Source organism: Aotus nancymaae, unplaced genomic scaffold (genome assembly GCF_030222135.1).
Source record: "Aotus nancymaae isolate 86718 unplaced genomic scaffold, 86718_ANA_hifiasm-v0.15.2.pri h1tg000058l, whole genome shotgun sequence".
Taxonomy (NCBI): Eukaryota; Metazoa; Chordata; class Mammalia; order Primates; family Aotidae; genus Aotus; species Aotus nancymaae.
Window position 1 is genome coordinate 14,110,472 of NW_026988472.1, and position 23,959 is coordinate 14,134,430.

Genomic DNA, 23,959 nt, shown 5'->3' on the forward strand with positions numbered 1-23,959 from the left:
CATGCCTGCTAACACAACATCCATTCTGCAGCCTATGCATCAAGGAGTAATTTTTACTTTTAAGTCTTAATTATTTTTTGAGAACGAGTCTCGCTCTGTCACCCAGGCTGGAGTGCAGTGGTGTGATCTCAGCTCACTGCAACCTGCCCCCCCAACCCTACCCCCCAGGTTCTAGCGATCCTCCTGCCACAGCCTCCTGAGTAGCTGGGACTACAGGCATGCACCACTGCACCCAGCCGATTTTTGTATTTTTGATAGAGACAGGGTTTTGCCTTGTTAGCCAAGCTGGTCTCAACTCTTGACCTCAGGTGATCCACCCACCTAGGACTCCCAAAGAGCTGGGATTAAGTCATGAGCCACAAGCCTCAAGTCTTATTAAAGTAATACATTTTGTAAGGCTATATAGCTGCCATAGTGATTCCTCTCATGGATCTAGGCAAAGTAAATTAAAAGCCTTCTGGAAAAGATTTATCATTCTCGATGCTATTAAGAACACTCAAGGTCAAAATATCAACATTAACAGGAGTTTGGAAGAAGCTGATTCCCAGCCCCATAGATGACTTTGAGGGGTTCAAGATGTCAATGGAGGAAGTAACTGCAGATGTGCTGGAAACAGCAAAAGAAACAGAATTAGAAGTGGAGTCTGAGTAGATAAGAAACTGCTTCTTACAGATGAGCAAAGAAAGTAGTTTCTTTAAAAAACCAAAAAAAGAGAGAATGAGTCTCACTCTGTCATCCTGGCTTAAGTGCAGTGATGTGATCCCAGCTCACCGTAGCCTCGACCTCCCAGGTTCAAGTGATCCTTCCACTTCAGCCTCCAGGGTAGGTCCATGCCACCACACCTAGCTAATTTTCTTTTAAGATATGGGGTCTACAGGCTGGTCTTGAACTCGTTGGCTCAAGTAATCCTCCTGCCTTGGCCTTCCAAAATGCTGGAATTACAGGCGTGAACTATTGTGCCTGGCCAAAAGGAGTTTCTTGAGATGGAATCTACTCCTGATAAAGGTGCTATGAACATTGTGGAAATGATAACAATGAATTGAGAATATTATGTAAATTTAGTTAACAGAGTAGTGGCAGAGTTTGAGAGGACTGACTCCAGTTTTGAAAGAAATTCTACTGTAAGTAAAATGTTTTCAAACAGCATCACATGCTACAGAGAAATCTTTCATGAAAGGAAGAGTCCACTGATGCGGCAAAGTTCAATGTTTTCTTATTTTAACAAACTGCCACAGCCACCCCAACCTGCAGCAACCACTACCCTGATCATTCAGCAGACAACAAAACTGATGCAAGACCGTCCACCAGCAAAAAGATTACAACTTGTTGAAAGCTCAGTTGGCTGTTAGCACTTTTTAGCAAGAAAGCATTTTTTAACTAAAGTATGTACATTTTTTTAGACATAATGCTACTGCACGCTTACAGTGTAAACATAACTTTTATACGTAATAGGAAACAAAAAAATTGTTTGGTTTTGTTACAATATTTGCAATAAATTGCAGTGGTCTAAAACCAAACTTGCAGTATCTCCCAGGTATGCCTCTATTTTTTGGTATAATAGTTTCCTTTAAATAAGTTTCCATTTTTAATTAAAGATAAAATATCTGATGGAGTATTAAGTAATTATTAACACCCATTACTGTGTTGGACTGAAACCATTTTACTAAGTCCTAACCAATGTCACATAATCTGAAAACCCATGAGGTGCCATCCATCACTTCCTCCCCCTTTTACAGATTAGACAAGATGCCAGCAATGTTTATGTATAATCTGTTAAAGGTAACGCAACTGTATATAATAGAGCTGAGCTGAGAAATAAGTCTATATTTCAAACCTCACAGAATATGCCTCAGACTAAAATTGCATTTTCATTAGGAAAACGTACACTTGACCTAACACAAAAGTCGCATAATAAAACATCAACATGAACCACTAACAATGCTTCACTTTAGCCCTGAAACTATCTGCCAGGTGTTTTGCCCTCTAAACACACTTGTTGAAAACAAGCGTAACACATCCATCCACTCCACATCAAAATGTTTACTATCATCAAAAGGTTAAAATGTTCCTGGTTATAATAATAATTTTCTTTTAATGTGGATTTTTCCTTTGGTATCAGAGGGGTGGGGTTTTGGGGTTCTAACTTCCTAAGTGAGTAATGGTCTGAGTTGGCAGCCTGGTACCATAAAAAAGGGCAAATCTTAGGGACTGACTACTTTCAGTTATTTATCTCACTTACTTCTTAAAGGAAAAACATTTCAAGTAAATTTTAAAAACTGGTTTTATCCAAGGCTCATCTGTGATCATCTCTCTGTATTACTTACCTTTATCTGTAAGTTACCAGATAACATGGCTACTTACAGATCAGATTTTCATTCAAGTATTTTTGGGCTAAAATGGAAACGTTTCAGGATAAAGAAAATGCTGAGTTTTTGTTACCTTTCCAAAGTATCCATCAATGTACAAATATCTATATCAAACTAGCTTACTTTCTACTATGGGAAAGCCTTTCAAGGGCAAGGATTTTCACAAGGCAGAACAAAACTGTACTGCACATGTAGGTGGTTTTCACTTTTACTGAATAGCCAACTTACTGATGATTTAGATGGAGTTATATGACATTTTTCCATTTCCATCTACTCCACTTTTCTTTCTCATTGTTTAGTATGTTCATGCACTTAGAATTTCTTAGGATAGTACTCTTGATAAAGCACAAATAATTACAATCCAACACATGTATAAATCAAACAATAATGAACAAGAAAAAAATTACCTTTTGGATAATCTTCCAATAAGAGGTTGAAGTGACCTAATTGACAAAAGAAATCAGACTCCACTTTTCCTTCAGCTTTTAAGATTAGAGATTCATAGCAGCGAACAGCCTAGAAATAAAAAAACACAAATATGTAAGCAAAAAATAAAGCCCTAAAATACATTTCCTCCCCAAGATAATGCATATAGCCTCTATTCGATCACCTAAGTCTGTATTGAAAATTTCACTTCTATCTCAGACATACTGAATACAGCATTCTACAGAAGGACAGCTTCCCCATGTATTTATTAAAAGAGCCACTAATTATGGCATAAGTGCTTTTCCCATTTATACATGAAAACAATACTTGCCAAATAAGATAATGTAGGAGCACTTTGATCCTTTTATTCGTAAGTTGCAAGTCTAAATTATTACTGTGGTCCCCCATTGATATAAACAAAACTGCTCTCAAATATCAATAATATGCATCTTTCCTACAGGTGGGAAGAACTTTATTGAATTATGTGAGATCTCATAGAATCTCTAGAGTAATAAAAATACCTACAATTTACACTGAACTGCCTTTACTGACTTTTTGCCAGAACCTCTACCAGTTTTAAACTACTATATACTGCCTTTCAATGTCTTCACATGATATACTTCAAACACATCAAGTTCATTTCTGATCTTACTTCCAACTCCAATACATGCATGTGCTCCCAGTCTCACATTTCCTTCCCCCCCAAAAAAAATAACATTATTTTAACAATATCAATTCGTTTTTATAACACAGGAGGACTGCAGGACAAAATCAACAATGAAAAGAACACAGTTCTAGAGTCTGACCAAATTCCAGTTGTCATTTGCTACAGGAGATCCTGGGGAATTTATCCTATTTTAATAACACTCAAAGAGCTGATAAAAGGAATAAAACTAGAAAACTCTAAGGCTTTATCTCAACGTTTGGCACACAATAGGTACTTAAGTGTTTCTTTACCTTTACAGGTAATAACAAAGCTCTAATTCTCTCAAGCTTCCCAAAAATTTTGTCAAAATTTCCCCCATTAACAACTAAATACTCCATAACACTGCTCTGTTAATAATGTGTCCTGGAGTCAATGAAGTAAGAAATGTGTGTGAATTCTCAAATCTCTGATATACTCTCAGAAACACTTGCCAAGTTTGGTACCCACAAAGAAAGAAACTTGGCTAGTTTCTATTACAGTAAAAAACTTCTTTCACTACCATTTCAAGAGCTTTGTTGAGATAAGAAAACGTGATGTGGATCAGAGTACTCACTTTGAATGCCTTCATTTTTCCTCTCCTGTGAAATACAGAGCTTTTAATATAGAGTTTCAAAATGTATATCCTAACATTTACCTATCCTAAGCACATAAATAAATGTTCAACAAGTTTGGATAATCCATTCTAAACAAGGCGAATTCTAGGCTTAGTCTATTATCCTTAAAGCCTAAGGATTTATAAAAGAACCTCTCTTCAGTTTCTATTCCACTCTTAGCTATATGTACCAAATCACAATCACTGAAAGCTAATTATTCTGCTTCCCTATAGTGTGAATGCTACACTTTAGTCTCAGAAATTACTATAATCTGAAGGTATGAAATTTCAAAATCCTCTTTAAGTCATATATAATTCTTATCTAGCAGATGGACAAAGTATAAAAATACAATTTATTACAGTGTTTTATAATGTCAAAGAAATTCATAACATTATTGGGATACATTACAATTCTTAATTTTACATTAAATGACTTTCCAAAGCTAACAGGAATATTGTAAATAAAGTTCTCATTATAATAGTGAGCACCTTATTTTTTTTTAAACTCTTAGGCTATTTATAAACTTTTCCTAGTCCTCTGATAGCTTCATATGGCTGATTTACATTAAATTTACAGGCAAATATGTTTTCATGGTAAAAAGGATTCAAGATACAAACACGAATTTTCTTTAATGATGTAAACAAAAAAGATGCCAACATCCTCTACTTCCTCTTATCACCCTTGATGCCACTGCCTTGATCATCAATTCCCTATCTTCTACTTCTCATAAACTAAGGAACACACCTAAAATTAATATTATACATAATGCTGATCATCATGAAATATAAAATCAGGTAAAAACTGGAATGGTTGATTTCAAATTCAGGTACCCATACACTCAGGCTTGATTAACAAATTGTTAATAATTTCCCCATAAACCTGCCATGCACCTACAAAACTAACATGGGTGGTCAACGATGCTGACAGAGCCAAATATCAAACCAAACGAAAATGAGCAAAAAGGCAGAAGAAAGTTGCCAAGCACACTGTGTTACCACTTCATAGTGAAACTTCATGAATTAATTTGAAGTATCTGAGGTAATTCTGATATCCGATACAACCAAATATCTAACACACTTTTAAAAGAAAATTTAAAGGAAAATAAACAACTTGAGATAATTTCCAATGCTCCTAACTCATACAATAATCTAGAATAAAACAAAGAACTTTTATATTTTCACTCAAAAGGCTAACGATAACACAGAAGATATATAATTATTGTTTAGATTCAGAGCATTCAGATAAACTTCCATAAAGCTAAAATATTTCCAGTCAATAGAATTATTTTTATTTCTTGCTTTTTTAAATTTTAAGTGTACACAGGTAAAATCATCCCTGTACAGTATGTTTGGACACAAACTGCAGATAAGAAGGACTGCAATATAAAACAGGTGCTAAGAATAGAAAGTCTATCTAGGGGGACATGTTCTCAGGATTTTCTCAGGGCTGTGTCACAGCAAAAAAAAAAAAGTCTATATAGTTGGTCCACACAGAATCTTCCTTGTATTTTGTTCGTTTTACTTTTCTGTATTTTTGAGATTTTTTTTTCATAATTAACCTATATCATTTCTAGTCTTATAAAAATCATTAAAGAATTATTATGCTTTCCGCCTAGGACTCATCCTATACCTTTAGTTTAAGGATAGTTAGAAATTTGAAAGAAAATCATTTGTGGTTGTATCAGCAATCAATAGAACAATTTCTGCAATGACAAAAATATCCTATGATCTGTGCTGTCCAATACAGTAGTCATTAGACATATGTGGTTACTGAGCACTTTGAAACATGGCTAGTGCAAACAGACAACTGAATTTTTAAATGGTTTCATTTTAATATTTAAATTTAAATGAACATGTGGCTAATGGCTACCATACTCGACAGTATAGACCCAGATAATTCTTAAAGCCTAAAAACAACTTTATATTCAATCCATATACTAAATATTAGGAAAGCAAAATTTCTTACGTTTATAAATGAAAAGCCTATAAAAATAATAAAATATCTTGCAGTAAGGAGGATAAAAGCAATATCCTTCCACAAAAATCATTGTTACATCCTCTAATTGTTTACAGCTGGTGGCATGCACATCTATAATCCTTACCATCTAATAGAAAAAACACTGAAAAGAAAAATAAACATTAATCAGTGAATACTAAAAACAAATGAGAGTAAACTAAGATCCTCCTATCTAGGTAGAAAGCTTGGGTGTATTTTTTATTTCCATCATAGTGCCATATTCCACAACATTCAATATAAACTGTGCTTGGTATCTGTTGTACTGTTATTACTTTAAAAATCTGCTATCTCAGAAAAGTAACATTACCATTACCCTGTATTTCTAAACATTGACACATACATAGACATGTAAATAATTTAATTCAATGTGCAGTATTAATCTTTTATAATGAACTTGGTCAGTGCCTTGCTAAAATAGGATGCTGTCAATATTTCAGAATTGTTAAATATATGCAACCTTTAAACTTTTTTTTTCAATTTAAAAGATTAACTGCAGTAGCTGGGTGACTACCAATGGTAGAAAAAATACAGAGTTTAATACCCCAATGGTTTTAAATGAAGTAAAACTTTGAGGTTGAATATAATAAAAACAAATATGCAGTCCTGCCCATAATTTTTATTTTTATTTTATTTTTTGAGACGGAGTTTCCCTCTTGCTATCCAGGCTGGAATGCAATGGCATGGTCTCTGCTCACTGTAACCTCTGTCTCCCAGGTTCAAGCAATTCTCCTGCCTCAGCCTCCCAAGTAGCTGGGATTACAGGTGCCCACCACCATGTCCAGATAACTTTGTATTTTTAGTAGAGACGAGGTTTCACCATGTTGGCCAGGCGGGTCTCAAACTCAGTGGCCTCAGGTGATCTGCCCGCCTCAGCCTCCCAAAGGGCTGGGATTACAGGTGTGAGCCACCATGCCTGTCCCTGCCCATCGGTTTTTAAAGCCAACCATACATGTACACAATGGTTGAGCATCCAGCATCTAGCAGACTCCTTAAAATAGATTAAGGGATTTAAGCAGACAACAGGTCAATGTATCATCCACATAAAATATGGCTATTTGGCTAGACACGATGGCTCACGCCTATAATCCCTGCACTTTGGAAGGCCAAGGCAGGAGGATTCCTTGAGCCCATGAGTTCGAGACCAGCCTGGGCAACATAGGGAGGCCTCATCTCTGCAAAAAATTAAAAAAAAATAGCCAGGCATGGTGGCACATGCCTATGATCCCAGCTACATGGGAAGCTGAGGTGGGAGGATGGCTTGGGCCTGGGAGGTTGAGGCTGCAGTGAGCCATGATTGCGCCACTGCACTCCCACCTGGGCAACAGAGCAAGACCCTTTCAAAGGAAAAGGAAGAGGAAGAGGAAGGCAGGCAATTTTAAAAGTATTCATGGCCCAAATTAATAAAGTATATTATATACATCAACAGGAATAATCTGCTCACCAAGGTCTAGTCCGACCAGATCTCTAACATTATCAGTTCTGAATACCACATTTTAACAGGTGATAACATAAAGAGGGCTACAAGTTTGGGGAAGGATGTGGAAACTGTCATATGAAAACTATCTTAACTAAGTTTAACTGAGGAGACTCAAATGGGATTGAAGCTTTACTTATTTAAAAAGCAGTCGACCATCCCGGTCAACATGGTGAAACCCCGTCTCTACTAAATACTACAAAAAATTAGCTGGGCACGGTGGCGCGTGCCTGTAATCCCAGCTACTCAGGAGGCTGAGGCAAGAGAATTGCCTGAGCCCAGGAGGCGGAGGTTGCGGTGAGCCGAGATCGCGCCATTGCACTCCAGCCTGGGCAACAAGAGCGAAACTCCGTCTCCAAAAAAAAAAAAAAAAAGCAGTCACTTAGGAAAGAAGATTAATTGCACTTTGGGTAGTGCCAATGAATGAGTATAACTTATAAAAGCAAGTTTAATTCAGCTCATTCACAAAGTAGGAAAAATTAAACACACCAAAAATTAAATGGGCCATCATTGGCTCTTATCAATGCAAAGAAGTAAAGCATATATTACCAAGCTATTTTAGTGGGAGTTAGAAAGGAGATACCTCATTTTGGATACAATTTTAATCTGCATTTTTAAAAAGATTCCTTGGACTCTATGATTCTAAGTATAATTCTATGAAATTTATACAATAAAAAACAAGATAAAATTAAAAATTAAAAAAGAATTATACAAGAATTATGGTTTTTAGAAGCCTACAACTTTCTCAATAAAAGACCACTCAAAACAACATAGTTTTAAGACTTACTTAAATAAGACTATTTTAGGGAAAAACAAAAACCCCTATATTAACCTAAAGGGGATAAATATTGCAAACATTTTTATTAAAAGCACTGAAATATTGCCAATTATTTAATGGGTATGAAGTTCCAGTTTTACAAGGTGGAAAGAGTTCTGGAAACTAACACTACTGAACTGTATATTTAAAAAAGGTTGCAATGGTAAACTGCATGTTATTTATATTTTGCCATTAGTTTTTCTTTTAAGGTACTAAAGTAGATAATATCTATAGATACTTAAAAATACTTAGTATAATACCAGTCACTCATCAATGAGCACCTACTCCATCCTGGTCACTTTAATTGGCTGCTAGGTATCAAAAGTGAAGGCAAACTGGTTCCTACCTCCTTTATTTTTTATTTTCCTCCACATCATTTATTTTCTCCTGGATCCTCTTTTCTAACCCATCTGCCTTCCTCACTCCTCTTTCTTCCTTGGCTCTACCTTACTATCTTGATCCTTAACTAAAGATACTTTCCCAAGAGTCACTTTTGTGCCCTATAAACTTCTGTTTAAATGCTCTTACAAAAGAGAAAGGAGGGAGATGGGAAGGACAGGGGAGGAGTAAGAAGGAAGATGAAGAAGGAAGAAGAAATCTTTTAACTCTAAACAACATACCAGACTTTTCCCACTTGGACACCCCAACATCATCTTAAATTCACCAAGCAAAAATTAAGTTTCTTGCACTGTTCAAAAATTCCTCCTCTTTAAGTTTCCTTTTCAGGAAACTAGCTGTTAACAGCACCTAGTCAAATCATTTCTTTATCCCTACACATATAATGACTGCTGCTAAGTCTTCCCTAACACTTCTCCCATATCATTCCTCTTTTTACTTATCATTTCGTCAAATTCCAATGAATACCTGTACTACACCACTACTGCCACTTGTTGCTCCTTGACTGGTCTGTTTCTGCAGTCCAACTCATACCCTAAACAAACAAAACCCACTTTTCCAGCAATGCTATTTATTGTCATGCTTCCCAGCTCTTAAACTTCCAATTATTTCCTACTGCCTATAACAGTGAGTACTTGGCTCCAGTCCCAGCCTACACATCCATATTTTTTCTTTCACTGTTCCCCAACACAAAGCCCACTCTACTCCAACCCCACATCAAACTCTCATCCCACTAACTTCCTATATTTTTAACAGCTTGTTATTCAGACACCCTAAAGAGGTGGAAAACTATGTAACTATAGCAGATCACTCCTGCTACTTCTGACACAGATCAGTAAAAGAATCTGTTGCAGCAATCCAGACAATATCAAGAAAAGGTGTGTCTCTACTGCACCACTACCATCATCACTACCCACTTAGTTATTACAGCATTTTCTTACTCTACATTATGTGTAAAGAGACATAATATTTAATGTATAATATTACTATTCTTCTGACCTGTTCCCAACAAATCCCCTAAAAGTGTATGCATCATTAAAGTTGATATTCTTTCCAGAAAGATGTGTCATACATCAGAAGGTAATTATTCCTGTTTGCGGGTATTCAGCAATGCCTTTGCCTGACTGCTTTTAAAACACCATAAATATGCTTAGGAATTTAAAAGGATTGAAACTACCTGAATCTAAACCATTTTTGAAATGTCAACACATTATACTTTGTTAATGAGGGAAGAATTACAATTCAAATAATCTTAAGTATTACTGATTTTTTGTTCTGTTTTGTTTTTGTAGACAAGGTCTCACTCTGTTACCCAGGCTGGAGTGTAGTGGCACAATCATGGCTCACTGCAGCCTTGACCTCCCAGGCTCAGGTGATCCTCCCACCTCAGCATCCCCGAGTGGCTAGGACTACAGGCACATGCCACCACATCTGGCTAATTTTTGTAATTTTTGTAGAGATAGCATTTCACCATGTTAGCCAGGCTGTTCTCAAACAATCCACCTGCCTTGGTCTCCCAAATGCTGGGATTACAGGTGCAAAGTATTAGTGATTCTTAATAACATGTCTACTCCTGAACTTATATATCAAACTTGTAGGCTTTTTCTTTTTAATTTCATTTACTATTTTTGAAAATGTATTTATCACCACTTCAAAAAGGAATATATAGTAAAAAGTCTCTCTCCTAGTCCTGACCCCAGCCACCCAGTTCCCTTTCCCAGAAGCAACAAATGTTTAAAATTTCTATCTATTCAAGATTATACTGTAAAGGAAAAAAAGATTATAGCACATATACTTTTCCTACCTTATTATTAATATTTTTATAAACACTGTTTTGTAACTTGCTTCAGATTCTAGGTGTCTCAGCTATCCTTCCTCCTCCCCTTTGTTAATAGAACCCCTAAATTTAATTAGGCACATGTTTACAGACTGAAGGCTGAGATTCCCAACCATCCTCGTAGGTGTGGCTTGGTGATTATATTCTGACCAATGGAATATAATGAAAAGACAGGCTCCACTTCAACCCCTCCTCTGCCTACTTGGGTAGAATCACCCAGATGCCAAGAACTTCAATAGCTCTCCTGGACTAAGAGGTAGATGCCATAGCTGAGAACGTCAGAGTAGGAAATGGAAGCCCATGTTCCTGGAACAGTAGAGTTCCAGTGCAACCCAGAACTGTTTTTGAGAATTCTTAATGAAACAGATGTGTGTGTAACCCTTTCTTCACTTAAGAACAAAAACAAAAAAAAAACAAAGCTGGATGCAATGGCTCACACCTGTAATCCCAGCACTTTGGGAGGCTGAGGTGGGAGGATCACTGGAGACCAGCCTGGGCGCAACATAGGGAGACCCTTGTCTCTACAAAAACATTTTTAAAAATTATGCTGGCATGATGGTACACACCTGTGGTCCCAGCTACTCAGGAGGCTGAGGTGGTAGGATCACTTGAGCCCAGGAGGTGGAGGCTGCAGTGAGCTGTGATCATGCCACTGCAGCCTGGGCAACACAGTGAGACCGTGTCTCAAAACAAAACCAACAACAACAAAACAACTGCCTAATGAAATAATCATTAACACACACAAAAAGGATGGAGGGAAGAAAAAAAGAAACCCAGTTAATTATCACCCATATCTAACATTTTAGAGATGATAAAGGAACTTACACATATGTTACTCTACCCTGTATCTTTCCTACTTTCAATTAATACACATCTTTTATCAAAAGAGTCAGTAGAGGGGCTGGGCATGGTAGCTCATGCCCATAATCCCAGCACTTTGGGAGGCAGGCAGATCACCTGAGGTCAGGAGTTCGAGACCAGCCTAGCCAACACACAATGAAACCCCACCTCTACTAAAAAATACAAAAAAAATTAGCTGGGCATGGTGGTGGTCGCCTGTAATCCCAGCTACTCAGGAGGCTAAGGCAGGAGAATCACTTGAACCCAGGAGGCGGAGGTTGCAATGAACTGAGATCACGCCACTGCACTCCAGCCTGCGCAACAAGAGCAAAACTCCGTGTCCAAAAAAAAATGAGTCAGTAGAATAAAAGTTGAAGATGCCAGTCTCAATCCTAGATTTTTCAGTCTCTTTGGACCTACTACTCTGCATTCATGGGATGTAGTGAATGCTAATGAGTAAACAAGCATCATTCAAGAAAGCATCACTGGCACTTTAAGAACTATTCTTTTCAAATAAACTATTTAAAACACCGAAATACTCTCATAGAATTATACTACTGAAATCAAACTAGACAACTTAGTATTTAAAGTGTTGATAGCTAATATCTGAGCTCTTGATATGTACCAAGCACTATTCTAAGCAACTTACATGTACTTATTCTTTAATCCTCACCATTACTATGAAATGGGGTCTATTACAGTAATTATCCCTAGTTCCTGACAGGAAAACTGAGGCCTAAGTAAATCCTGTGCTTGTGGTCACAAAGCTACAAACTAGCAAAAGGTGGATTCAAACAGTATGGCTTCATAGCCTCTGAGTAGTAAAGTACTTAACTCAGGTCATGCCCAGGGACCTAAAGGCATGTGCAAGAACTACCCTCTCCATAACCAGCTTTTCCTCCTACACACTAGCTCCTCCTCCCCAATTCCACACCAAGCAGAAAAGCAACACATAAAATTTCAACTCCCAGCTCTCACAAACCATTCCTAGACTTACCCTCAGTTCTCTACCATATTTTCTCATCCCTCTTTATTTTAAATCATTATAAAAAGCAATCACCATTAAAAAAGTAAAAAATAAACAGACATAAACACATCCAAAACAAAAGTAACATAACCAAAAACTACTAAGTTCTCATATTCAAGACACCTGTGACAGAAAAATAAAACACTACTACACACACACACACACACACACACACACACACACACACACGTATAAAATAATATGCCAGTTCAGACTAACTGTGGTATGTATCTAGAAAATGTTAAACAGCTTTATTCCACTTCTTTGCAGCTTTGGAATGACAACTCCTTAGTTTACCTTGTTGATTTTTCTCTCTTTAGTATTTTTGGCAAAGAAATTACAAATACAGCTGCAACAAAGCAAACTAAGCTGTACTGTCTCAACAGTCAACAAGTTGCTAGTTTACTACTAACTCCAAAACTTTTATCTCAGATGCATACAACCACACGAATTAATGGATTCTATATTCACATTCACACACACATACACACATAGTATATATTAAATAAAAAGAAGCTGTACTAACACAACAGCTAAGTTATCTTCCAAATTTTTTTTGTAGCATCCTAAATGTAACACTGTAAAGATGGGATATATTCAAGTACATTATAAAGTCTCCTCACTCAATCCTAGATTTTTCAGTCTCTTTGGACCTACTACTTTGCATTCATGGGATGTGGTACATACGAATTAAGCCTTAAACGATCTTTAAAATACTGTATATTTTAAAATTTGGAGCCAAGGACACAATGAGAGATAATTTCAGTTCAGAATGATCCTGTTATTTTCCATATGAAAAAGTTGGCATGATCAGACACGGTGGCTCACTCCTGTAATCCCAGCACTTTGGGAGGCCAAGGTGGGCAGATCATGAAGTCAGGAGTTCAAGACCAGCCTGGCCAATATGGTGAAACCTCGTCCCTACTAAAAATACAAAAATTAGCCAGGCGTGGTGGCGCGCGCCTGTAGTCCCAGCTACTCAGGAGGCTGAGGCAGAAGAATCGCTTGAATCCGGGAGCCAGAGGTTGCAGTGAGCTAAGATCATGCCACTGCACTCCAGCCTGGGCGGCAGAGCAAGACTCTGTTTAAAAAAAAAAAAAAAAAGTTGGCATTATAACCCTTTATTTTAAAATTTAATTCGCTTGTGCTACTCCACAGGGTCTATTATTTACCTAGAAGTTGATGGAAACAGTCTTACATCATTCTGCCTGTCATTTAAGCTGTATATATTTAATTCAAAATTCCAAAAAGATACTTGTATAAAGAAAGCCTGCCTGCAGCAAAATTATGTACACCATATCTTTATGAAGGTAAAAGACAAATTATTCTGCTTGCTGCATCCTGGTCAAATATGTAGCTCAAATTAATATATTTGGTAGCAAAGTATGTATTCCTTTGCCTTATACGCAGTTTTAAATAAATGCACATAAAAACGAAGAAGAAAGCATTTCATCAGATTGCATTAAAAGGTAGAAGAGAGAGAGTTTATGAGCATGAGCTCCACTGAAAATATGCCTTAAATGCCACAACTTTTAATAGGTAGGCACTTAAGATTTATTTCTTGAACATATGAAACACCTTAAATCTAGAGAAACTGCAACATAATAAAGGACTCTCCCCCAAAACAGTATAAGTGCCTTTAAAAAAAAATTTTTTTTAATCAGCCTGAATATACCCTTTCAGACTCTATGCAGATACGCAAAGAGTAAAAATCGTTGTTTTTTTTTTCTTTGAAAGGTCTCACTTTGTCACCTAGGCTAGGGTGCAGAGGCACACCATCATGTTCACTGTAGCCTCCACCTCCTGGGCTCAAGCGATCCTACTGCTTCAGCCACCCAAGTAGCTGGAACTACACACACACCACCATGCCCGGCTAATTTTTGTATTTTTTGTAGAGACAAGGTTTCATCATGTTGCCCAGGCTGGTCTCAAACTCCTGAGTTCAAGTGATTTATCTGCCTCGGCCTCCCAAAGTGCTAGGATTACAAGCGTGAGCCACTGCGCCCGGATTAGTACAAATCTTCATATGCAATTTTATAAAGTTTTATAAAATTTTTGATTCAATATATCGTTTATCCTGTCAAAACATATAGATCTCAAAATTAACATCTGCATAGCATTTTACTAAACAGTTAAACTATAATTTGTTTCTGTTGAAGAGTATCTAATTGTTAACCAAGTTTATGCTATTATTTCCCTAAGAGCAAATTTTGACAAATTTATATTTCTCAAGTTCCTCACAGTCAAATTAAAAGCACAATTTAAGCTGCTGATAAGCCAACCAGCAAAGCTGAACCAATATAACCTTCCTCCAGCAATGCTTGTTTTCGTTACTTTTTCCCTAATATTTACTAGCTAAGTTTATTACTTCTTTCATGAATTATCAACCTGTCCATACATTGTACACAGTTCTCAGTATACTATATCATAAATAGTTCTTTCCTAAATGATCTGTCTGGTGCTATTTATATCTAAAGGATTTCTATATATAATATTACAGAATATTTTTTCCCACTTTGCATTTACCTTTGACTTCTTTATAGAGTTTTTGATGTAAAAGTTCCCCTATTTTCTCAAAACCAACCACCATTTCCTTTACAGTACATAAACCCGGTACAGAATTAGAAAATCCCCAGAACCTGGCCTGATGTAAACACTTACCAATATTTTCTTCTACTGTAAAGCAAGGACCTAATTGCATTTTTCTTCCCTATTCAATGTTGTACTGGCCAAGTATGAGTCAACATCTTTAATTTCCCCATTCTCTCATGAACTAAAAAACTTAATCATGCACACACAGCTCTGTTTCTGGGACTTATAATTCTACAACCAAATATCTCCAACAACTTTGGAGAACTTTGCTTGTAGAATATAAGTTCTGGTAATGGGTAATAGGAGTGCCAAGACAGGGACAGCTTTAACTGCTAGGGCTACGAGGCATAAAACAGCCAGGATACCAGGGGCAGCCAAAGTCTCTCAAACAGAGCCCTTGTAATATGTACCAATCTTAAGAGCCCTCAAGAAATTCTCTCAGTAATTAGTACTATCAATTTTCCATGTATGCCATAAAATGAAAAGAGTTAAGAAAGGCTTCCACTTCTGGACAACCACTGAAATCTTGTGCTGAAAACTAAAAATGTCAGATAAAACACAATGGCAGGCAACCAACACAAAGTTCTTAAGTCCTAGCAAGAAATTTACAAAAAGTGGACTTTGCCGACAGTCAGGGGAACCAGAACTAAGAAAAGCAGAGACAAAGAGAATATCAAAGGGACTTTTTGTATGGATTTTGAAATCCTGTGTGAACCTGAGTGTTAGGTTTAGGGGTCTCATTCAGGGACGGAACACAAGGCCTGAAGGTCACCTAAGAAGAGTCAAATAAGATACCCGCTCAGTGCACTGAGCCTCAATGAGCAAACACCTTCAATCTAAGTATAAACTAAAATGTAATAATAAAACAAATTTTTAAATGTTATTTTAAAACTGTTCTTGAAGGACAAAGAAAACTGCCAATTCCATGATGGCAATGAATGGAAAAGAAAATATGAGTATTTACAACTGTAAGCCTGAATTCGTCTGACCTAGGCAGAACACAAACTTCAGACAAGAATTTAACTATAAATGGTCTTCAACTAATAACAATACACAGTATAGGCCAAGATCAAACACAGTACTATCACATTCCTGGTCTAAAAGAAATCCTACAGTTTCCTCCACACCCCCCCCCACCAAAAAACTGCTTCACATTCAAGAACTCACTATACCTGGTGGGGTGATGGGGAGTAGGGCAGAGCAAAGAAGGTAATCAGTATGTAGATATATTTAAATGAATATTATTTAATGTAATATTTTAATCACAACAAATGTAAATGGAATAAATATGCTAAGAAAAAGACTTTGAACAAAATTTTTTAATCCAGATTTATTAAATTTAGACACACTTAAAATATAACATAGAAAGATTTAAAAAAAAAGACAGACAAATACCACAAACATAATCAAAAGAAAGTTGGCATTGTACCAGATACCATAAAGACACAGAAATATGCTTACGTAAATTTAATGTTTTTTTAAGAAAACAACAACAAATGTTTACGTAAATTTAATGTTTTCTAAGAAAAAAAGACAACAGAAATAAAGAAAGCTGGTGCATGAATACATACATTTAGCAATAAAGAGCTCAGAAACAGAACTTACATGTGTGGAAACCTGTAATGAAACTGGCAAACAATAACCTAACAAAAAAGCGGTGGCAAGCCAGCAAGTTATTTCTAACAAGAGGAAAATAAAATAAAAACAAACAAACAAATAAAGTCTCCTCTGCATTCACAACCTGGCTGTTTGGTGTAAGAGGCCTAGTTTTCAGTCTATCTCGGCTTCTATCTTAGCCTTCCTCATTCCTCACTAAGCTTAATCATTTCTAGCTTTAGCCTTAAAGTGAGAAATATGCAACTCTTTCTTTCATTTGAATACTCAGAGGCTACCACAGGGTTACTCACTGGCCTAATTTCAATACTGTGTCTCAGGAAATAGGAGAGGAGAGGGAGAAAGACCAGGGAATGGCCAGTTGGTAGAGCAGTCAGAACACATATGTGTTTATTAAGTTTACTGTTGCACATGGGCACGGTTCCTGGTGTCACAAAACAATTACAAAAGTAACATCAAAGGTCACTGATCACAGATCAACATTACAGATATAATAATAATGAAAAAGCTTGAAATAGCGTGAGAATTACCACACTATTTGTGGTAACTGTGACTCGGAGTCAGAATGAACACATGCTGTTAGAAAAATGGTTCCAATAGATTTGCAACACATAGTACTGCCACAAACCTTCCATTTGTGTGTGTGTGTATGTGTGTGTGTGTATGCAAAGTACAATAAAGCAAGGTATGCCTATAACTCTCCTATTCCTTCTTTCATGTTTATCCACTTGCCCCAAACCAAAACTATTACAATTTATGTTTCTCCATCCATTCAAAACATCTCCTCCCTACTATTCAGGGTTATAGTATCATTATTTCAGTATCTACAAAATCTAAATATAAATCTTATAATGCCACACCCTCACTTAAAAAAAAAAAAGGGTCAGTGTATCATCAAACTCACTGCTACTCCCAAGGCCTAGGACAGTATCAGTAAATCATGAAAAGTTCTAACACGATCTATAGTAATCATGGTATATCCTAAATAATTTGTAAAGGGTTAACAAAACCCTTCTCTTCTATGGACAAAGTTGACCTTGGCATCTTTTACTTCTAAAGCTTGATAAAGCTTGTACGTCAGTTGTGTTATAGGCTGAGCATCCCGAATCCTAAATCCAAAATGCTGCAAAATCCAAAATGGTTTGAGCAATGACATGATGCCACAAGTGGAAAATTCCACACTTGGTCTTATAACAGGTTGCAGACAAAATTTTGTTTAACAAAATTATTAAAGATTCTATAAAACTGGCCAGGCGCGGTGACTCACGCCTGTAATCCCAGTGCTTTGGGAGGCCGAGGCGGGAGGATCATGAGATCAAGAGATCAAGACCATCCTGGCCAACATGGTGAAACCCCGTCTCTACTAAAAATACAAAAATTAGCTGGGCGTGGTGGCACGAGCCTGTAGTTCCAGTTATTCAGGAGGCTGAGGCAGTAGAATCGCTTGAACCCGGGAGGCGGAGGTTGCAGTGAGTCCAGATAGTGCCACTGCACTCCAGCCTGGGGACGGAGTGAGACTCTGTCCCAAAAAAAAAAAAACCTTATAAAATTACCTTCAGGCTATGTATATGAAGTGCATGTAAAACATAAATGAATTTCATGTTTAAACTTAATGTTCCATTCCCAAGATCTCTCTTTGTGCATATGCAAATATTCCAAAATCCAAAATACTTCTGGTACCAAGCATTTCGCATAAGGGATATTCAACCTGTAGTAGTTAACACTGATTATGGTGAAAATTATCCCTGATTAATGAAATAAATCTAGAGTCAGAGAACTGCAAATGAACTATGAATACCTGCTAGAATGCCACAGCTTTGGGATTTCTATAGAGAAAACGTAGAAATGACCACAAAACCGTTACAAAAGATATTGGTTTCTCTTTGGAGGTGATGGGGCAAGGGAGGGTGTCTCTAAATCAGGGATAGTAGGCTGAAAAAAAACAATACCTTATCTGGTAAAACATGGGATTAAGGTAAGGATCCTGAAAGGAGGCTACTGTCCTGCATTGTCTGGGTGGGCCCCAAATGTAATCGGATGTGTCCTTTTATGAGATAGGCAGGAGTTTCGAGGTACACAAAGTAGACAGTGATGTTAAGACCAGCTACTAGAAGGTAGAAAAAGACAAGGAACTGATTCTCCACTGGAGTCTCCAGGAATACGGCCCTGCCAACACATTTATTTCAAACTTCTAGCCTTTACAACTGTGAAAGAATAAATTTCTATGTTTTCAATCACCCCTTTTATAGTTATCTGTTACAGAAGCCACAGGAAACTAACACACCAAAGCAGATCTGCAACCACCTGTGTGAGTCTCATTCTTGCATACCTGAGCTGTCACTCATGGACCAAACACAAGCCCCAGGAATCCTGTAAGAGCAAGGCATTGCTCTGCTAGCATGCTGTTTCCTGTGCAATATCCTTCTATGTCAATAAGATGCCAAGCGTGACCTGATCAGGTCTTACCTGTCTGAATGACTATTGAGCTTAGGTTTCCCCAGTGGGCAACTGCAGTTACTAATGATACTTATAGTGCCGAAGTATCCAAATGCTTTGTCTTTTTTAATGCCATGAGAGCTAAGTGCAGTGGACAGACCCTGAAACCTGACTGGCTAGGTTTTGAATTTTAGCTTTGTATTGTTTGGCCTTGGGCAAGTCATTTAATCTCTTTGTGTTCTATAAAACAGGAAGATTTTATAGCAACTACCCCAAAGGATTATTCTAAGAATTAAAGGAATCCATACGACAATTTAAGATTTTAAGGAAAAATCAGAATATTTGAAAACTTATACCCATCGCCACTGTGAACTTCATGAATCACAATTCATAATTTGTATTTTTGTCACAACTCACCTGTTTCATCAAGACAACTACAGTTTGGCTGTGCATCATCTTCCATTTATAACTGTGTATATATCCCTTTCTCATTCTTGATATTTTATATTTATGCTCCCCCTTTGCGTACTCCCTAAGCCTTAATAGAGGTATGTGTATTTAGCTCTTTCCAAAAAAAAAAGGTCTGGATTTCTTTATGAACACATTTTAAATGCTGTACCACAAATCACTTAGACTAAGGTGTACATATGTATGTATTCACTGTATAACATCACCCTCTTGAATGTTTTATTACAGGAAAGACCTGGCTTTTCAGGATTGTGCATAATCCCAGAAAAGGCCAAATAAGTACTGCATATATCCTAATAGAGGGGGAAAAATACAATGGAGAACTACTTGCCTGCACCACAATAACAGAAAATGCCAAGGACCTCCACGATATAACACTACCGAATACCCTTGCAAAATCCTGGCTTTCCCTTTAAGAGTTCCCTAGACATATCATTTTTTCTTAGCGCCATGCATTGGTTTATAAGGCCTATTATGCTGAAATTATTCTTTTTTCCTGACTCATCTATATAGGATCTACTCTTGTCTAGAATTCTAACATATACATAATCACTTGCTTCATAACACACCACCACCCCTAACATGTGTGCCTCTATCACCTCCCTCTCTCTCTGACTGAGACTAATTCTCATTCATGTATCTATCCCCAAGTCACATGGAGAGCTGCCATTCTAAATCATCAGAAATTCCTCTAATGGGCATAGGCCATCTACTGGTAATTTCACTACACAGACATACATAATAAAGAGGAGAACCTAATTTTTTCCTATGAAGTTAACACCAAATAATGAAAAGCTTAATCCAACATCCATTTCTCAGACCAGAGGAAGAAAAGTTTCCAGATAGACCAAGGCTCGTTACCATGATTTCTCAGAATATCAGGTATAGATATGATCCTAAAAGCTGAAGGAGGAAGAATGCTTTAAAAAAAAAAAAAAAAAATCAGATTACATACAAAATGGCCCACCCCAAACACAGAAGACAAAGAACAGTAATTTCAAAATTTTAAAGGAAAATGATTGACAACTTAATACCAGACAAACTCTCAATCAAGAAAGTAAAAGAACACAGAAAAGCAAAGCATCCAAGAAAGAAAGCTCCACACTAGTCAACAGCCAAGCCCCATTCTCCCAAAGATGATAGCATGCCAAATATAAAGCAAAGAGGGAACCTAGAAGGACTAAGAGGAAGTTCATCAGGAACTGATAGATTATGTATTTCAAAAGTAGGGAAAAATATCCAGAAGCACTCTTACAGTTGTTGGGCAAGAATTCGTGACAGGAACCTATAGAAAACTTAATAAAAGTTAATAAAGCTTAATAAAATGATAAAAGGCGATAAGCCTTAGGAAAATTATTTAAAGTAAACAGATATCTCGATATATTTCTCGGCTTACTAACTAGAAACATCAATAACATAGTAAACATTATTTATTTAACCTAAAGCTGTTATACTAAAAAGATACAGAAATCGGAAAATATCATTTTAAAATATCAGCATTATCCCTTATAATAGAAAGTTAAGGCCAGCCATGGCGGCTTATGCCTGTAATCCCAATACTTTGGGAGGCCAAGGCAGGCGAATCACTCGAGGTCAGGAGTTCAAGACCAGACCGGCCAACACAGTGAAATCCCATCTCTACTAAAAATACCAAAATTAGGTAGTCGTGGTGGTGCACACCTGTAGTCCCAACTACTCAGGAGGCTGAGACACGAGAATCGCTCGAACTCAGAAGGCAGAGGTTGCAGAGAGCCGCGATTGCGTCACTAGACTCCAGCCTGGACAACAGATGGTGACTTCATCTAAAAAAAAAAAAAAAATTCGGCAGGGCGGGGTGGCTCACACCTGTAATTCCAGCACTTTGGGAGGCCTAGGGAGGTGGTCAGGAGTTTGAGACCAGCCTGGCCAACATAATAAAACCCCATCTCTACTAAAAATACCAAAAAAATTAGCCAGGATGGTGGGGAGGGCAGGTTGCAGTGAGCTGAGATCTCACCACTGCACTCCAGCCTGGGTGACAGTGAGACTCCGTCTCAAAAAAAAAAATCAAGAGAAAGTAAACTGCAAGGGAATGGAAGGACACAGAAACAGCATTATAAGCACATTATCTAGAAATATGGAGGCAAATACCAAAAAAAACAGCTATGCATTGATGGTAGCGCCTCTGAGACTATGAAAAACGGCTGTTTTTCACTTTAAGTCTTGTAGAACCACTCTAGGTTTGTTTTTTAAATTCTGTACCTGCATTTTCTTAATTTAAAAAAATTAGGAAAAACACTACATGAGTAAGACATGTATTTACAATTAAATGTAAATTAAAATATTAGGAAAAAGCAATACATGAGTAACACATGTATTTACAATATTTAATTGTAAATATTTACAATTAATCAGGGAGAAAAGCTATAGGACTAAGTGAAATAAGTAGGCAGAAAAAGAATGGCAGTTAAATGAGTGAAAAATCAAGAGACCTTGGTATGTCAAAGAAACTGAAAGGAGAAAAAAGTTTTTAAAGAATACAAGCATAGTCTATCATGAATAATGTCGCTTAAAAGTAAGATATAGGAAACATATAAGCAAACTGCTACACGCTAAATATCACTGGACACAAATAGTAATAGCAAAAGGTTACGTAGACGGCCTGGCGTGGTGGTTCAAACCTGTAATCCCAGCACTCTGAGAGGCCCAGATGGGCGGATCACCTGAATTTTGAGACCGGCCTAGCCAACTTGGTGAGATCCCTGTCTCTACTAAGAATACAAACATTAGCCAGACATGGTGGTACACTCCTGTAGTCCTAGCTACCCAGGAGGCCGAGGCAGGAGAATCACTAGAACCCGAAAGGCGGAGGTTGCAGTGAGCTGAGATGGCACCACTGCACTCTAGCCTGGACGACAGAGCAAGATTCCGTCTCAAAAGAAAAGGGGGTGGGGATGGTTACCTAGAGCAATCAGGACCAGCAATCTAAAACAGCGATGATCTAAAAGCTATCACAGGAATAATCAACCAAACTCCTCAGTTCAAGACAAATCAGCAGGTTCAAACAAGCATCCATTTCTTGATTCCAAGGTTCCCCAACTAAAAGAACACCAAATAAGATTTTTTTTTTAAAAAACAGGATTCTGAGACAAACTGTATCATTCAAATGTGGTTTTTAAAAACCCGTAACATTAAATTTACAATCTTAACCATTTTTAAGTGTGCAATTCAGTTGTGTAAGTGTATTCATTGTTATGCAACAGATCTCTAGAAATTCTTCAACTTGAAAAACTAAACTTCTATACACATTAAACACTAATTGCCCCTTACAATACTCCCCCCAGCCCTTGGCAACTACCTTTCTACTTACTGTTTCTATGTTTTTTGACTACTTAGATGCTTCATATAAGCAGAACCATATAGTATTTGTCCTTTTATGACGGGCATATTTCATCTAGGATAACGTCCTCAAGGTTCATCCATGTCGTAGCAAGTGACAGGATTTCCTTCAAAATGCTACATAGTATTTCACTGTATGTATATGCCACTTTTTTTTTATCCATTCACATCTGCTGATGCTCATTTGGGATGTTTCCATCTCTTGGCTGTTTTCAATAATGTCACAAAGAACATGAGTATGCTAATACCTCTTTGAGATCCTGCTTTGGAGGCCAGGTGTGGCCTGTAATCCCAGAACTTTGGGAGACTGAGGCGGGCAGACAACCTGAGGTCAGGAGTTCGAGATCAGACTGGCCAACATGGTAAAACCCCGTCTATATTAAAAACAAAAGATACAAAAAATTAGCCAGGCGTGATGGTACGCACCTGTAGTCCCAGCTACTCAGGAAGCTGAGGCAGGAGAATCTCTTGAACCTGGGAGGTGAAGGTTGCAGTGAGCTGAGATCACACCACTGCACCCCAGCCTGGGTGACAGAGTGAGAAAGACTCTGTCTCCCCAAAAAAAACAAAAAAAAAAAAGTGGAATATTCTCCTTTGAATTCTTTTGAACATATACACAGAAGTGGGGTTAATGGATAAGATGAATTTTTTAAATGTCTTCTGCTTATAAGGCAGAGGGCCAAAATATGAAAGGGATGGGGGTCGAGGGTGTCTCAGATAAGAAAATAAAGTATTAAAAATTCAAATGCAAGGGATAGCATGGGGAGAAATGCCAGATATGGGTGAAGGGGAGGAAGGCAGCAAATCACACTGCCACGTATGCACCTAAGCATCAACCTTGCATGTTTTTCACATGTACCCCAAAACCTAAAATGCAATAAAAAAAAAAAAAAAAAAAAAAAAATTCAAATGCAAAGGTGGCATATATTATTCAGATTGGAGGTATGGGAATAGAAACTTTTCTCTTTTGTAT

The 23,959-nt window shown here is 37.3% G+C and overlaps 1 protein-coding gene across 16 annotated transcripts in view; it reads right to left on the reverse strand.

Moving 5' to 3' along the window:
• Positions 1–23,959, reverse strand: part of KDM6A (lysine demethylase 6A) — a 202,961-nt gene that overhangs the window by 123,415 nt on the left and 55,587 nt on the right. For 10 of the 16 annotated variants that reach the window (XM_012448175.3, XM_012448173.3, XM_012448172.3 and 7 more), the window contains one exon: positions 2,774–2,882. Coding sequence is in view for 14 of the 16 variants with exons in the window: in XM_012448173.3 (XP_012303596.1) it covers positions 2,774–2,882 (109 nt within the window). In the remaining 2 variants the exon portion in view is untranslated. Of the gene's footprint in view, positions 1–2,773; positions 2,883–23,234; positions 23,361–23,959 lie in introns of all 16 variants that reach the window. The other 6 variants (XM_064364402.1, XM_064364406.1, XM_064364404.1 and 3 more) reach the window with 1 other exon arrangement.